Below are 18454 nucleotides of genomic sequence, written 5' to 3'. Positions count from 1 at the left end.
TGTAATAGTGGAATACTGAATGGTATCGTTTTTTGTAAAATATGCAGGGATTTATGATATGTAAAATGAACCATGGAATAAGAAGAAGGGAAGTCACTGATATCGTAAGGATACAAAAATGAGTACTTTACATTGTAAAACAAAATATTACACACACACACACACACAGATATAATGAGAAAATGATAGAGTTGGAAGGGACTGCGAGGTTCATTTAGTCTAACCCTTGCAGTGCAGATGATGATGATTTCCTTTAAAAAATATATATATTTAAAGTTATAACAAAACATATTTTCCAAAAACATATCCTTATCCCCCCCCATATTTCCTCCCCCCTCCCCCCACAAAACCCATCCCCCCACCCTACCCCCGACTTCCCTCAGTTCCAGTCTTTGGTTTCTCCAATAATGCTATTTTCTGCATGTTACAGAGTTGTATAGATCCTCCAACTATTTAGCTAATTATTGTCAGTAAAAAAAATTGTGGATGTTTATTCAAAACCTGCCAAGGAGTCCAGTTCGCTTTGTTGCGTCTTCAAATACTTTGTGAAAGGTTCCCATTCATCCTTAAAGTCACAGTTATCCTTGTCCCGTAGCTTATGTGTCAATTTTTCCAGTTCTGCATAATCCATCAATTTTTCTTGCCATGATTCTTTAGTTGGGGTTTCTTCAGTCTTCCATCCTTGTGCTACCAGAACTCTCGCAGCCGTTGTCGCATACATGAAGATGTTTTTCAACTTTTTTGGCAGGTCTTTCCCTACAATCCCCAACAAAAATGCCTCGGGTTTTTTAACAAATGTTCAATGGAAAATTTTCTTCAGTTCGTTGTATATCATTTCCCAATTTTTTTTAATTACTTTACAATCCCACCACATATGATAAAATGTTCCCTATGATGATTATGATTTCCTCATTGCATTTCTGTCCTTTTCTTCAAAGGAGCTTAAGGTGCGAAACGTTCTTCTCTCCCTTCCTCATTTAATCCCCACAACATCCCTGTGAGGTAGGTTAGACTGAGAGGCGTTGACTGGCCCAAGATCACACAGGGAAGTTCATGATCGAGTAGGGATTTGAACCGTGGTTTCCCGGTCCTAGTCCAACACTAACCACAACACCACACTGGTATATCATCATCATCATCATCATAGAATTGTAAGGGACCTTGAGGGTCATCCAGTCAAACCCCCTGCAATACAGGAATCTTTTGCCCAACGTGGGTTTCAAACTCACAACCCTGAGATTTAGAGTCTCATGCTCTACCGACTGAGCTATCCCATCACCACGATTTATTTATATCCCACCTTTTCTGCAAAACAGGGACTGAAGGCGGTTCACAAAAAAATAAAAGAAACACAAAAAGCTAAGAACCTATAAAATATAACAGTTAAAAAGCAATTGTGCTAAGATGACTATTTAACAGTGGCTTCCATCGTAAGACGCATTTGTGCCCCTATAAGGCTGGTGTTCACATATTTAATAGATAGATATGTGACATATAAGGGGAGAAGACCTCATCCAGATTTTAGGCAAATAAAGGCTTGTGGGTCAGAGAGAGACGAAGACAGTTGAATTTTGCATTGGCTATGAGACTGCAGTGGAAGATTTCTTTCGTCTCTCTCCTCCTCCCCCCCCCCCCGCCACCTATTTTTAAAAGAAGTCTTTTGTCGGATGACAGACGAGACAGACAACGCAAAGCGCTCACTGCCAGCAAAATGGATACATCACGACAAGTTGTTCTGCAGTCCGCGTGCAAAACATATTTCTACCCTGTCCGAATCAGACAAGCCCATCCATCTCCCGAAACACTGCGCGTACCTCCTAAAGTAATGGCTGCAACCGGGTACAGAACACCCTCTTCCTTCCTAGCAATGCATTAAAACTCCTCGAAGGCTACTAGACACTTAACAAATGGCGCTTCTGAATCTCAAGGTGATTCGCCGTCTGCCTGTAATGTCTGTGGAATTCCTGACATATGGGAACCCATGTTGGAATGTATAGATTTTGGCAAATTTCCTTTAAAAAAGCTCAAAAACTTCTTTTTATATTTTATTTATGATTTTCAGGTTTATACATTTCAATAATTTTACTGTCGTTTTAACATTTCAAAACTTGACTTCCTTCCCCCTCTTTCTGCTGTTCCTTAAATTTATTTTTAATATTTTCTGCAATTAACTTAGAATCATAGAATCATAGAGTTGGAAGAGACCACAAGGGCCATCGAGTCCAACCCCCTGCCAAGCAGGAAACACCATCAGAGCACTCCTGACATATGGTTGTCAAGCCTCTGTTTAAAGACCTCCAAAGAAGGAGACTCCACCACACTCCTTGGCAGCAAATTCCACTGTCGAACAGCTCTTACTGTCAGGAAGTTCTTCCTAATGTTTAGGTGGAATCTTCTTTCTTGTAGTTTGGATCCATTGCTCCGTGTCCGCTTCTCTGGAGCAGCAGAAAACAACCTTTCTCCCTCCTCTATGTGACATCCTTTTATATATTTGAACATGGCTATCATATCACCCCTTAACCTCCTCTTCTCCAGGCTAAACATGCCTAGCTCCCTTAGCCGTTCCTCATAAGGCATCGTTTCCAGGCCTTTGACCATTTTGGTTGCCCTCCTCTGGACACGTTCCAGTTTGTCAGTGTCCTTCTTGAACTGTGGTGCCCAGAACTGGACACAGTACTCCAGGTGAGGTCTGACCAGAGCAGAATACAGTGGCACTATAACTTCCCTTGATCTAGATGCTATACTCCTATTGATGCAGCCCAGAATTGCATTGGCTTTTTTAGCTGCCGCGTCACACTGTTGGCTCATGTCAAGTTTGTGGTCAACCAAGACTCCTAGATCCTTTTCACATGTACTGCTCTCAAGCCAGGTGTTACCCATCTTGTATTTGTGCCTCTCATTTTTTTTGCCCAAGTGCAATACTTTACATTTCTCCCTGTTAAAATTCATCTTGTTTGTTTTGGCCCAGTTCTCTAATCTGTCAAGGTCGTTTTGAAGTGTGATCCTGTCCTCTGGGGTGTTAGCCACCCCTCCATTTATTCACCTGCTTTAAATATATACTCTTACAAAACTGCAGGTTATTAAAATAATCCTGCCAATGTTCTTATCTGTTTACAATTTGTTTGTAAATATCTAATAAACCATTTACATGCTTTTATGAAAAGTCTGTTATCTTGATTTCTTATTTTTCCAGTAAGTTTTGCCATTTCTGCATATTCCATATGTTTTTGTATCCATTCCTGGGACTTCTTCTTCTTCCCATTTTTGGACAAGTAACATTCTTGCTGCTGTAGTCGCAGACATGAATAAGATTCTATACAGTTTCAGTAGTTCCTATAACTACCAAAGAGAAAGCTTCTGGGGTTGTTGTTTTTTTATGTTATTTTAAACATCTTTTTCAATTCATTATATATCATTCCCAGTAAGCTTTAACCTTACTACAAGACTTCTTTTTCAGATTCTTCAAAAGCCTAACAATTTTTGTGTCTGGATTTTCACTTTTGGAAATATGGCAACCCTAGTAATGTATGCCTCTGACAGTGGAGGTACAACACAGTCATTGTGGCTAACAGCCAATGAGAGCCCTGCCCTCCCTGAATTTGTCCAATCACTTTTTAAAGCCATCTAAGGGACGCGGGTGGCGCTGTGGGTTAAACCACAGAGCCTAAGACTTGCTGATCAGAAGGTCGGCGGTACGAATCCCCGTGACGGGGTGAACTCCCATTGCTCGGTCCCAGCTCCTGCCAACCTAGCAGTTTGAAAGCATGTCAAAGTGCATGTAGATAAATAGGTACCGCTCCGGTGGGAAGGTAAACGGCATTTCCGTGTGCTGCTCTGGTTCACCAGAAGCGGCTTAGTCATGCTGGCCACATGACCTGGAAGCTAGGCCAATAAAGCGAGATGAGCGCCGCAACCCCAGAGTTGGCCACGAATGGACCTAGTGGCCCTTGACCGTGAGGGGACCTTTAAGTTGGTTGGCCACGCCACCCTCCTGCTGGAGTGAGTTCCATAGTTCAACTATGCGTTGAATAAAGAAATACTTTCATTTATCTGTCCTGAGTCTCCTAACTGTATGGAAGCTCTCCATTTCACACACCACTTCCAATCTTTTAAGTTTAGTTCTCCACAATCCCATAGCAGTTTCTGATGTTTTTTGTTTTTGTTTTTAAAAAGCCTCATCGAAATTCTGCAGCATTTAAGGGTCGTTTTCTCCAAATACATGCATACCGTTCCATGCAATTTTGCTTTGCTTGTTCTTTAAACTTCAGCATTTGCATCCACACAGGAAGGGTGCTGCTGCGACGGGGACTGCAACCATGAATTTTGAACGATGACTCTGTTTCAGTTCACATATTGTTTCAGAAACTGCAAATCAGAACTGAACTGAATTTCTACCCTGTCTCCACCAGGCAAGCATTATGTTCTGACAGCTCTCTCTATCTCTCAACACACACACACACACACATTCTGCGCTGTCCCTGGCAGGTGGCACAAACAAGGGCTAGTCATTTTCACACAAGGGGTGGGGAGGGGGCAAAACAAATACCTTTCCATTTAAATCCTCGTTTCAAAAGCATCGTATTTATGCAGCAACTTAATAAAATTAGCCTCTGCCGCCAACTTGACGAGGAGGTAAGAATCATTCATTAAAATGCAAATGCATTTGAGATGAACTTTGGAATGCATTTATTACAGTAATTGAGCTCCAGCCGGCTGGAAGTCACAACACGGATTTTCCGCCACCTTGCCGACAAAGGCCATGCCTTTCTTGTAAACTAATAACTTCGTCACTGGGAAAATTGAGAGAGCTTCTCCCCCACCCCACCCCCCGCCGCCTTTTTGAGTGCTAATCATTTTCATCGGAATACTCCGGCTCCTTTATAGGATTAAATTAATATAGATAAAGGTCAGGCTCGTACTGTACCAAAATAAAAATGACCTGGCAGCAAACCAGGTGGATGGCAAGCTGACGAGGTGCTCGCTTTCATGCTTAATACAACATCATGTGTGCATAATTATCTTAAAATGTCTGACCGCCCCGCTGATCTATTCGTAAATTTGTAACACGGAATAACAAAGGAGTCGAGCTTGAATAGGCCAGATGCATTTCTTTGAAGCAGGAGTGAAAACATACTTATCAAAGGGTACGATCCGACTATTATTATTATTATTGACCCGTACTTTGCCCAGAGATCCCAGAGCAGGTTGCAATAGTAAAACACAGTATTAAAAACAGGTTTAAATATCTGACAAATCCGCTCCACTTCCCAGTGAGGAGGAGTTGTAGTGGGCGGTGTGGCTACCCACTCCCCACTTGGGGCGGGGGATTTTGTCCCCCGTTGCTCGGGGGATCCCGGCCACGTCAGAGCCTGGACGGCCAATCCGCTGGCCCGGGGGGGGGACGGGACGATGATGACGTAGCCAGGGCAGTTTAAACCAAGGAGCGAGCCAGAGGACTTCCTCTTGGCTCGCTTCTTCAATCACCCGCCCTCCCTCCCTATTTGCTGGTTAGCCACTGGCCTTGCTATGGCCTTTGGTTGGTCGCCTTGGTTGTCCGAGGGGCCTGGTAAGAATTTTTCCACTTGGCAAGTTGGCAATGGCCACTTGGTTTTCACCTATCTCATAGCAATCGTCACAACTTTGTTAGGGTTGCGGTTAGGCATTGTTTGACCTTGTGTGGGGAGGGGAGGTGTGGCCATCACCTGCCCCTCCATGCTTAAGGGTATTCCGTTAAAGGAATCCGGAGGTGTTGATCTAGTCTGAAGCCCGGGTCGGGGGCTAGGGCCTTGACACGACCCTGATGGGAACACCAGGGGGAGCTCGAGTTGGTACGCATCGACAGGGCTCCCCCTACCGGTAGGTTTACCCTTACCGGACTTCCTGCACATCAGCCAGGAGTCAGATATAGTCGGGTCCAATCAATGTCTAAGCCAATACCGCTCACATTCTGTAATTCAATAAAGTTGTGGCCAAATTTGCCCAACAACATAAACCTAATATCTGTGTCCTTGTGTGAGTTATTTCCAACAAGGGGGGGGGGGTCTTGACACGCAATAGCAAAATAACAGACCTCAAGTGCCTAGGTAAAGAGGTGTGTTATCAGCACTCACCAGAAACAGTATAATGAAGGTGTCAGACTCACCTCCAAGGGCAGGGAGTTCCACACTTAGTGACCACCACATCTGGGCATCCCCAGAACCACCATACACACTGCCCAGGCTTGCACTTTGGTGCAGCTATCGCAGCAGTTTGGCTTCACCCCCATAGGCGCACTCCATTGTCTCACAAGACAGTGCCAACAAGTATAGAGTCTGCACTGTGAGAACAGGATGCTGGACTAGATGGGCCATTGGCCTAATCCTGCAGGATTCCCCCATGTTCTTATGTTCTTTACAGAGTTCCACTCCAGGGCAAACTGCGTCGCGGGTGCAGAACTGGGAGAGGCAGTGCTGTTGCTGGGCCCAGAAAATAGCGCTTTCCTTTCATGACTGATGGCGTAGGTAATATTCCACCCATCCAGACACTCTGCTCCCTGTCTGCTCATGTCTGCTGTCTAATTAACGTGAGCTGTCATTCACGGAGAAAGAAAGTCTCTCCCCACCCCCCAAACGCAGATCCACTCTCTTTCTCCCCTCTTTCTTTCTGGAACAGAATTTTGCAAACCTCCAGCCGTGACCACGCAAGAAGCATGCCAATTAGAGCGCTGGCTGCCAAATGGCGAAAAAAGGGAAGAAGCCTAGGATACGAGGCAACAGAGCACCTGTTTCCAAGCAACTGGCATTACCAGGCATTAGCTGCAGAGGAAGTCTAGTGCTGGCAGGTAATGCCAAAGTCCCCAAGCGGCGGCACAATTTCTCTCTTTCTCTCTGTGCTGCAGGTGCTCATCATATCTCCGGCCACGACCATGGCCACGCCGACGGCCTGATCTGCTCTGGCTGATTTGCTGGCGTTGGGAGAAGAGGGAATTGGCAGAGTACGAACAGGGGCTTACAACAGCCGAGGCTGAAAAGCAGTGGGCTGAACAGGAACGAACGAAAGAAAGAAAGAAAGAAAGAAAGAAAGAAAGAAAGAAGAGAGAGTTGAGGCCAGGCAGAATTCCAGTGTTTAACAGCTTGGCACAGGGCAAAGGAGCAGAAAGTATCTTAAGCCTGGAGGTCAGCAGAAAACAGAATGAATACATCAGGTCCATGCCTGTGAATCCCGCAATTTGACTCTCTGCGTTCCGAGTGCCTTACCTGTGATGCTGCTGTTATAGGAATTCTAAGGTCTCATATATATAAATCATATGTTCATAAATCTACAAGGCAAATACATACATAAGTATATAAACCATGTGTCTGAAATAGTAAAGGTAAAGGGACCCCTGACCATTAGGTCCAGTCATGGACGCCTCTGGGGTTGCGGCACTCATCTCGCTTTATTGGCCGAGGGAGCCGGCGTACAGCTTCTGGGTCATGTGGCCAGCATGACTAAGCCGCTTCTGGCAAACCAGAGCAGCGCACGGAAACACCGTTTACCTTCCCACTGGAGCGGTACCTATTTATCTACTTGCACTTTGATGTGCTTTCGAACTGCTAGGTTGGCAGGAGCAGGGACCGAGCAACGGGAGCTCACCCCGTTGCGGGGATTCGAACTGCCGACCTGTCTGAAATAGTACAGGAGAGCAATCCTGAAGCCGTTTTGACTCTCCCAAATTGACCTCAAATATTTCTCTGAAAGGAGAGAGGAAATGGGAAAGCCTGCCCATGGTCTTTTGCTTACAAATCCTGTCCTATGTCTATAGCTGACATTTTTCTGTCTTTTTTTTTTTTCAGTTACTTTATAATGTTGCGGGTTGTGTTAATAAAGCTTTTAAAGGCAATTTCAACAGCCTCAGTCTTCACTGGCATTTCAGTTTAATTACCTGTGATTCATGCCGGGAGCTGAGGAGTGGATCACTGTCAAATCCTCAACAGTGTAGGGATTGGGATACATTGACCTTAGCAGCCTTTCAGATGTTTTGGACTAAAAACCTTATTAGTCAAAGCCAGCAGAGCCAAGTTCAGGGGCCGTCTCCTCGCTCCCCAGAACACTATTGATGATGGACCGGGTCAGAAGCGGCAATGACGTGCCCAAGGTGGTGTAGTGGTTAGAGCGTTGGATTAGGACCTGGGAGACCAGGGTTCAGTTCCCCACTCGGTCATATTACAGGGGTCAGCAAACTTTTTCGGCAGGGGGCCAGTCCACTGTCCCTCAGACTTTGTGGGGGGCCAGACTATATTTTGAAGGGAAAAAATGAACGAATTCCTATGCCCCACAAATAACCCAGAGATGCATTTTAAATAAAAGGACACGTTCTACTCATGTAAGAACATGCTGACGCCTGGACCGTCCGTGGGCCGGATTGAGAAGGTGATTGGGCTGGATCCGGCCCCCAGGCCTTAGTTTGCCTACCCCTGGTCATAAAGCTCACTGAGTGACCTTGGAGTCAGTCACTCACTCTCAGTCTCACCTACCTCACAGGGTTGTTGTAAGGATGAAATGGTGAGGAGAACTATTCCCCCCCCCCCACACCTTGATTGAGCTCCTTGGAGGAAAGGTGGGATGCAAATGTAATTACCGTATTTTTCGCCCTATAGGACACACTTTTCCCCCTCCAAAAATGAAGGGCCCCTCTTGCTCTCCAGGCTTCGGGCAGCTCTCCGCAAGCCTTGGGAGCCCAGAGCGACTTCCCGCCGGGCTCCCAAGGCTTGCGGATAGCAGTCTTTTCTGGGGGCTGGGGTCGGGGGAAGCTTGAGCTTCCTCCGTCCCAGCCCCGTGCCTGGGGGGAAAATTATTTTTTTTTCTTTATTCTCCCCCCCCCCCAAAAAAAAACTAGGTGCGCCCTATGGGCCGGTGCGCCCTATAGGGCGAAAAATACGGTAATAATTGTTGTTGTTTACCTGCCTGGGATCTGCCTCTTTAGGGAAGCTGACATTTCTAGCTTTCATTTATCATCGGAAAATGGAAGAATTTGCATCCTTGTATAGGAACCAACGGTTGCTGGTAAAAGAGACCTCTTCACATCAGGAAACATTACCTTCAGGAAACAACTGGAGACCTTTTCGTTCCGACAAGATTTTCCAGCAGGATGAAAAGGTCTCTGCCTTAGGTACTCCTTTTTTGCATTGTTTTTTAATGTATATCTTCAGCTGGATTTCTGTACAGCTTTCAAAACTGTTTTTAGCATTTTTCATGGGACATTTGAAAACTGCCTCAAGGCAAAGGTAAGGAATTAAGGAATTAATCAAAATAGAGTTATTATTTGTTGGGATTGAATCTGTACTCTGCCCTTCATCCTCAAGAAGCTCAGGGTGGAAAACAGGTAACGTGGAGATAAAAATGAAGCAAAAACATTCTAAAACAGATTCAAACATTACAAAAAACATTTATAACTAAAGACATTATTCTAGCCAATGATCTCAGGGTTTCCAGGAACAGTATTCTTCAGCCACGAAATGCCTGGGTGAACAGAATTGTTTTCAAATTCCTCCTGAAAGCTGATCATGATGGAGAGAGGCGTGCCTCACATGGGGAGGCCATTCTGCAACTGGGGAGTCACCACTGAAAAGGCCCTGCAGTGGGTCAACACCAACAAGGCAGCCCTCAGTGGCGATATTACCACCAAGGTCTCACCCGATGTTTGTAATAACAATGCTTTCTGCAAAAGCTCAGTCACCCAGCTGCTTCTCCTATCTTCTTCCTCAAAGATAACATAGTTCTGCTTCTGATTTCCCCAGTGCTCAGAATACGTGTACAGTGGTACCTCGGGTTAAGTACTTAATTCGTTCCAGAGGTCCGTACTTAACCTGAAACTGTTCTTAACCTGAAGCACCACTTAAGCTAATGGGGCCTCCTGCTGCTGCTGTGCCGTCACTGCACGATTTCTGTTCTCATCCTGAAGCAAAGTTCTTAACCCGAGGTAATATTTCTCGGTTAGCGGAGTCCGTAACCTGAAGTGTATGTAACCCGAGGTACCACTGTATAATTTTATAAGCTTCTATTGAACCTTGGGTCTGTAACCTGAAGCATACATATGTAACCTGAGGTACCACTGTACTTCTCCTGCCTCATCTGATGTCTTGAGGAAACCTAGTGCAAGGGAGACCTGAAATAGCCAGCCAAAAGAATTAGGACAAATTGCCTGGGCACAACTGCCCTAAGATTAACTAGCACCTGCCTCCTTTCTGTTGTTTACTGTCTGTTCTCTGCAGAACTGCTTTTGAAAGATGCTACTCTGGATGAGAATGTGAGTTTGGGGATGTATGTGCCCTTCTGCGGTTGGCAGCGATCGTTTGTCAGCGTTCATTTTGCATCGGGCTGTTGCTAAACCCCGCAAGCGGTAAATCATGGCATTTGTACCCACCGCTGATGTTCTTGCTGCAAAAGTCTGATATTCAAATTAATGAGTATATGAAGACCAAAGGAGCCATCACGTGCAACGAGCATACAAATGGAAATTTCCATCAGTTTCAGCCACCTCTGCTCAATTTTAAAGTGTCGTCGCTGGAGGCCACTTCATTTGTGACTCCCCACCCCCCTTAACTGGCATTTCTCTGCTTTAGAAACCAATGCATGCACCAGCCAAATAAGAACATGAGATGGTCTGTTTTGCCACCTGTGCATAAGTCTGAACATCAGTCGGTAGCACCTGAGTCTCTTAATCTCAGGGTCATGGGTCAAGCCCCATGTTGGGTGGAAGATTCCTGCGTCCCAACTCTACGATTCTATGATGGCATATTAAATTCCCACCAATATAAAGGTAAAAAGGTAATGGACCACTGGACAGTTAAGTCCAGTCAAAGGCAACTATGGGGTTGCAGTGCTCATCTTGCTTTTAGGCCAAGGGAGCTGGCGTTTGTCCACAGACAGCTTTCCGGGTCATGTGGCCAGCATGACTAAACCGCTTCTGGCACAATGGGACACCGTGACAGAAACCAGAGCACATGGAAATGCCATTTACCTTCCCACCACAGCGGTCCCTATTTATCTACTTGCACTGGCATGCTTTCGAACTGCTAGGCTAGCAGGAGCTGGGACAGAGCAACGGGAGCTCACTCTGTTGCAGAGAGTTGAACCTCTGACCTTCTGATTGGCAAGGCCAAGTGGTTTAGTGGTTTAGACCACAGTGTCACCCGCGTCCCTATTATAAGCGCTTAAAAACATAAAAGGAGCCAGTGGCCCATCTAGTCCAGAATGCTGCTATCGTTTGAGGACATCTCAGACATTAGGTTGCATCCAGTTAAGTTCTAGTGAGACTAGACCTACTGGAATCAATAGGCCTAAGTTGGTCATGCCTTTTAGTTTCAGTGGAACAGTATGACAAACGCTCAATACAACTCAATGGGCTGCATCTAACTAAACAGAGCCACTTTAGAATCATAGAACTGTAGGGTCATAAGGGACCAGAGGATCATCTGCTCCAACTCCCTACAATGCAGGAATAGGCAGGTGTCCCATATGAGGATCGAACCTGCAACCTTGGAGCCATCAGCACCACGCTCTAACCAACTGAGCTATCCACTAGAGCAAGGACTTTTGGCTGTGCAAGGGAACTCCCCCCCTCCTCTCCCTGTGTTCCCCCTAAATGGGAGGGCCATGGCTCAGTGTGCGGGGTGTGTGTGTCCATCAACCAACTGCAGAGAATCTTCTTTGCATGAAGAAAGTTGCAACATCTCCAGGTAGGACTGAGAGAGACCCCCTGCCTGAAACCCTGGAGAGCCACTGCCAGTCAGGGAGGACAGTTCTGAGCTGGATGGACCAATGATCTGACATAGTTTAGTGAAGGGCTATAGCTCAGAGGTAGAACATCTGCCTTGCATGCAGGGAGGTCCCAGGTTCAGTCCTTGGCATCTCCAAGTAGGACTGGAAGAGACAAGTGGCCTGAGTTGTTTTCAGGCAGCTTCCTACACTCCTAAATCTATTCTGGAGGGTTCCTCAACCCTCCAAAGCAGATTTGAGGTGCAAGAGAAGGCAGGGCAGCTCTGTTGCTCAAGCAGAAATCCTTGTGCTGGCAGATCTATTTAGACGGATAGCGCCCAATATCTCTGATAATAAGAGGGTGAAAAGTCAGGTTCAAAACCTGTGACTAGTACAAAGGTGATAAAGCACATCACCTACTTCTGGGAATGAGCTCAGAAACCAAGAGTAGAGTGCAGGGATTCCTGTGTTTGCAGCTACAGATCAACAATTTTGCTAGACGTTGACGTACGGTATCACGCCATCCTTCCTACCTTGTGTGTGCAAGGTCTTTATGGAGGGTCCTCAGGTCCTTTTCTAAGTTTCTAAAAGGCAGGAGCTTCTTCTCAGGTTCCTGCAGACATGGAACGTAATGTTAGAAGAACCTTTGATGGATCAGGCCAGAGGAGCACCTAGCCCACTGTTCCGTTCTCACGGGTACCCAACCAGAGGCCTTTGGGAAACCCGTAATCTCTGAGATCCCTATTGGCAACCCATCATGGCTCCCTGGCAACTGTGGCTGTGTGATACACTTGGTGGCATTAAGCCTAAAGCTCAAATCACAGGCTAATTGAGGGACTGCCTTATCCTTTATACCCCCAGGTGTTAGGGACTGGGCAGAGGGGGAATGGTGGAGACCGCCTCCCCATCCTGACCCTTCCAAAGAAGAAGACGACAGTTCAGTATCAACAGGGGTTTGAGGGAGGTCACAGCTCAGAGGCAGATGAGGGAAAAAGCTGGGAAAAAGCTGGGAGAGGAGGAAGAAGAAGCTCCAGAGAGGGGACAGATGACAAACTCAATGTCTTTAGAAAGCATTCCAGACCCCACCTCTCCCAGAACCTGGTGGGCATTGAAAGTAAGAGAGCAAAGAGCTCAAAGACAGAAGCCACTTTTCAGCACTTGTAGCGATGATGCCTGAGAGAAGGAGGAGGTAGAGAGTCACTCAGGGCAACGTGATTATTCCAAGAGGCTGCATTTCCAAGCCTCTCTCTGTGAATACTGAATAAAAAGCAGTTGGTAAGAATTTTTGCTTCTTATCCATTCCTGGCAACCTGCTGTGGGGGTTGGATCCTCTGCCGCCTGACACCAGGAGATCTCTTGCAAGTTCCAAAGATCACAGAAGCTTGCTCTGCAATAACTTGGAGCAGGGCTTTCAGTGTGGCTGCCCTTGTTTTGTGGATCAGCATCCTTGTCGAGATATGACAGGCACAGCCTAACTACAGTACATCTTCCAGAAACAAGTGGAGGCATTTCTGCTCCATTTCCCAACTGGATAAACAGGACTTTAGCACAAATGTCCACTTGTTTGGGTTTTCATTTTGCTTCAAATGCATTGCTGGTTTTTGTGTTTCTAATGATCTTATATGTAAATCGCCTTAACGCAGTGGCTTAGAAGGCAATTAATAAATCAATACTGACAGTCATGTGAATGTGAGAAATGAAGTGTGTGTGTGGCACGAACACACACTTGTGGGTATGTACACTGTCCTGTCTGAGTGTGTATCCCGTGACAAATTATATCCAAGCTGTGCACCAGTGAAATCTGCCCTCAGCCAAAATGCTCATCATTCCCCTGCCAATATTTGGTGTTTCCCTAGGTGGGGCAGCTTCTCCGTTTGGGAACCGATATATTGATTTATTGGGACGCGGGTGGCGCTGTGGGTTAAACCACAGAGCCTAGGACTTGCCGATCAGAAGGTCGGCAGTTCGAATCCCCGTGACGGGGTGAGCTCCCGTTACTCAGTCCCTGCTCCTGCCAACCTAGAAGCTTGAAAGCACGTCAAAGTGCAAGTAGATAAATAGGTACTGCTCCGGCGGGAAGGTAAACGGCGTTTCCGTGAGCTGCTCTGGTTCGCCAGAAACGGCTTAGTCATGCTGGCCACATGACCCGGAAGCTGTACGCCGGCTCCCTCGGCCAATAAAGCGAGATGAGCGCCGCAACCCCAGAGTCAGTCACGACTGGATCTAATGGTCAGGGGTCCCTTTACCTTTACATTGATTTATTATGCATTTATTGCACATCTATCCACTTTTTTCCTGCAAGGAGCTCAAAGTGGCATGCATGGTTCTCCTCCACCCTATTTTAAACTCAGAACAACCCTGTCCAGTAGGTGAGGCTGAGAGAGGCAGGCCCTGGCCCATGGTCACCCGGTGAGCTTAATGGCCAAGTGGGGATTTGAACCCAGCACTCTGACCATTACACCATGTTGGCTCTCAAGACAGAGATATGGATCGTATTACATTTACCTTTGGTTTCGGCTTCTTAGCACTGACTGGTTCCACTGGTTCCGCCACTTCTTCGGGGCCAACATCCTCTCTGAAGAATCCCTGCAAGAAGAGGCAAAACATTGTCATCAGTACGGAGCGTTTCTGCTAACAAACCTGAGGCATTCTGGGAGGGAAAAAAGCTTCCAGGACCGACGGTGCTAAAACGATACCTACAAATACGAGAGATAAATGAGCATAATGAAGATTCAAAGATAGCTGATGTCTAGCGAATATACCAGCCTCTACCCTGCCACCTGACACGCTCTCCAGATATTTTGGCCTGTAACTCCCATCAGCCCCAGTAAAGGGAGTCTAAAACCTCTGGAGGGCACTGGGTTGAAAGGATGGAGTAGAGTAGACAAAGGCGGCTGTTTTGGGGAGCCAGCCAGGCACAGTGACTGAGCACTAGGTGGAGCCTGGAGCTGCCTAATTGATCTCCTCTGAAAGCGGAGCTGCAAAAAGCATTACAGGAGGCTATCAAAACGAATCTGGGCAGTGAGTATCACAGAGCGGTTGTTAGCCATACGGCGGGCTTAATAGGGCAGCAGCAAACCAACGACCAGCCTGGTAGAAATGAACCCCTTGTCCTCCTATAAATAAAGGCAATCAGTTCTCTTGAAACACTTTTCGAGCTTGGCAGCCTGCAGCTCATCTTCCTGGATTGCGCTTGAAAAATGGAATCCCAGGGCAGGGATTGGTTTTTATGCTACCACTAAACAGATACACACACACACACACACACACACACAGAGCTATCGCTTAGGTACAGCCCTTTAGGTATTGCCTTGAACAAGTAAAAGAGGTTTTTGTTGTTGTTTTGCATTCAGATGCCAGAACACTCTGTTAAGATTGCAAGGAATGAAACCGAGCATATCGAGAGAATTGTGACAGGGGCAAACTGTAGGCCCTCCAGTTCTTTAACCATGTCATTAACATAAAAATTAAACAGGAAAGGCGCCAAAATGCATCCCTGTTTGACTCCAGTAATGGTCTTAATACTAGTGGTGAGATGGCCAGCCAGATCCACCTTTACTTGTATCAATATGTCAGTATATAGTGTTTTGATGAGAAATAATAAACTGAGGTCTATACTTGTCTTTTCCAATTTTTGCCACAATGCGAGTCTTGGGACCGTATCGAAAGCGGACTTTAGATCGATAAAAGCGACGTCTAATTTTTGCTTCAAATTACGGATGTATTTACATAGCAGAAAGTTAATCACAAAGCACTGGTCCAATGTGGATTTTCCTCTTTGGAAACCTGCCTGGACTTCAGATATCACCTTATTCGTATCTGCCCATTCTTCCAGTCTGGAGCCTGGCATATAGTTTAGAGGCTACATCTAACAAACTAATGGGTCTATAATTGGCAGGGTTTTTCTTATCACCCTTTTTATATATTGGGACAATTCTACTCAGCTTCCACCCTTCCAGTATGCGACCTGAGCCGTTAATGTATGAAAACAGTTTTGCAAAAATGGGTGATCAGAAATCAGGTTTTATCTTATAAATTTCCATTGGGACTCATGCCGAGCATATCTGGTGCTTGTTTTTTTGTTTTGTTTTAAATGAACTGAAGCATGTTGTTTTCCTCAAATACAAAATCCGTTCATTAAAGACACTACTTAAATGTCCATATATCTGAGCGCTGCTGGAAGGCTCACAAACACACGGGTTTGTGGAATGGGAAAAATATTCCAGGAACAATCCCTCTCTAAGGGATGGGCCATAGCCCAGGAAAAGGATCTTAGCTCGGCGGTTAAAGGTAAAGGTAAAGGGACCCCTGACCATTAGGTCCAGTCGTGGCCGACTCTGGGGTTGCAGCACTCATCTCGCTCTATAGGCCGAGGGAGCCAGCGTACAGCTTCCGGGTCATGTGGCCAGCATGACTAAGCCACTTCTGGCGAACCAGAGCAGCGCACGGAAACGCAGTTTACCTTCCCGCCGGAGCTATTTATCTACTTGCACTTTGACGTGCTTTCGAACTGCTAGGTTGGCAGGAGAAGGGACTGAGCAACAGGAGCTCACCCCGTTGCGGGGATTCGAACTGCTGACCTTCTGATCAGCAAGGCCTAGGCTCTGTGGTTTAACCCACAGTGCCACCCACATCCCTAGCTTGGCGGTTAGAGCATCCAAATTGCATGTAGAAGCTCCCAGTTCAATCCCTGGTTTCTCCAGGTAGGGCTGGGAGAGACTCCCTGTCTGGAAAGCTGCTGCCAGTCAGTGCAGAAAATACTGAGATGGACAGACACTGCAATCAACTATCTGCAACCAACCAGGACTTCTTGACTTTTGCACCAGCTGCAAAAAAAAAAAGAGTACAGTGGTACCTCGGTTTTCGAATGTCTCTGTTGGCGAATGTTTCGGTTTTTGAAGGCTATAACCCGGACGTAAATGCTTTGGTTTTCGAACTCGCCTCAGAAGTTGAACATGCCATGCTGCTTCCGTATTGAGTTTTCCGTACTGAGTTTTCGGTTTTTTGAACATTTCGGAACAGATTACATTCAGAAACTGAGGTACCACTGTACCTTTACATGATGCTGACACAAAAGTTTGGGCCTGGGACGGTTCAGTTGGTAGCTCATGAGACTCACCATCTAAGGGTTGTGGGTCCCAGATTCCTGCATTGCAGGGGGTTGGACTAGGTGATCCCTGGGGTCCTTTCCAACCCTATAATTCTATGGTTTTATGATATACTGCGTAAAAGAATGACATTTTACTGCCTCCACCCCTCTCTCTTCCCACTTCAATTGCCTCCCCTAAAAATAGCTAAACAACTGCCTCTGAGGATTTACTGCTTCGCAAAATTTATATATATATATATATATAGTGTGTGTGTATGTGTGTGTGTGTGTGTGTCTGTCTATATATATATATATATATATATATATTAACATTTCAAACCTTGACTTCCTTCCTCCTTTTTCTGCAGTTCCTTAAATTTATTTTCATCATTCCTTGCACATTCCGAATGATCTTGACTTATTTTTTTATGTATCTGTTCTCATATACGTCTTTTGTAGCTGCAAGTTATTACAATATTCCTGCCAATGCCTTAATCTCTTTACAGTTTGTTTGTAAATATTAAACAAACCATTTCCATTCCTTTATAGAAAGTCGGTTGTCTTGATTTCTTATTCTTTGGGTAAATTTCGCCATTCCTGCATAATCCATTAGTTTCTGTAACCATTCTTCTACCATTGGGACTTCTTCTACAGTATATTATGTTTGTCTACAGTTTATGACAATTTTATGGAATTGCATTTATGGTATTTTTTATATATTAATGTTTTGTAAGTCTCCTAGTAAATTTCTTTTGAAAGTAAAACAACAACCACGTAGTAGAAACCGTGTCAATTATTTATCTACTTATTAGTTCAATTTATATCCAGCCCTTTATCAGTTTCATCGATCCCAGGGCGGCCGACGCCGTAATACCCTATTAAACAGGATGGTAACATATTGAATAATTAATCCTTCCACTAAAACATAACCAAATAATTAAATAGGTATTAAGCTGTCATGAAATTAAATAACTACTGGCGGGCTCACTGTGTTTCTGGAAGGCCTGTGGGGAGTAGCTTTTAGGATGCCAGATGTTGTTGGACTACAACTCCCATCATCCTTTGCTCAGGTTGGCTGTTGGGAACTGGAGTCCAACAGGTTAACCACCCCCCAAGTTAGGGGGAAAGAGAACTTTTGGGAAAGAGAACTCCTTTATTTCAATATTCATCCTTCTGCATCTTGAGGATTCAGACCAGGTATGAGTGAAACAAGGCCTGCCTTAAATGGAGCCAAACCATAGATCCATCTAGTTTTATAGGTTTCTGTCACTGTTTTGAACGTAAGAAAGGAAGCTAACAAATTGAGGAAGGGCCATAATTCCAGGGCAGGCGTGCCAGTTTGCTCCTGCAATTGAGGAGGCCGGCACTGTGTGACATGCTCATATCACAAGCGCATGCAGCGCAACTTGTGCATATAACACGCAAGTCCTCCTTGGCCCCCCTTTGCTGGAGCCCTTTTTTGCGTTGTTTTTCAGTGTATATCTTCAGCTGGATTTTAGTACAGCTTTCAAAACTCTTTTTAGCATTTTTCATGGTGCGCTTGCAAACTGCCTCAAGGCATAGGTAAGAGGCAAGGAAGTAAGGAATTAATCAAAACAGTTATTATTTATTGAATTGAATCTGCACCCTGCCCTTTGTCCTCAAGGA

The 18454-nt window shown here is 45.5% G+C and overlaps 1 protein-coding gene across 5 annotated transcripts in view; it reads right to left on the bottom strand.

Annotated features, from left to right (window-relative positions):
- The window catches only part of CCDC60 (coiled-coil domain containing 60), a 53247-nt gene that overhangs the window by 16046 nt on the left and 18747 nt on the right, over nt 1-18454 (bottom strand). For 2 of the 5 annotated variants that reach the window (XM_083417691.1, XM_083417690.1), the window contains exons 2-3: nt 14224-14304; nt 12252-12331 (exon numbers count right to left, since the gene is read on the bottom strand). In XM_083417691.1, coding sequence (XP_083273817.1) covers nt 12252-12331; nt 14224-14304 — 161 coding nt within the window. Of the gene's footprint in view, nt 1-12251; nt 12332-14223; nt 14305-14418; nt 14576-18454 lie in introns of those variants that run through there. The other 3 variants (XM_083417692.1, XM_083417694.1, XM_083417693.1) reach the window with 2 other exon arrangements.

This window comes from Podarcis tiliguerta (assembly GCF_965153285.1).
Source record: "Podarcis tiliguerta genome assembly, chromosome: 16".
Lineage (NCBI taxonomy): Eukaryota > Metazoa > Chordata > Lepidosauria > Squamata > Lacertidae > Podarcis > Podarcis tiliguerta.
This window is presented reverse-complemented; position numbering and strand designations above follow the sequence as displayed.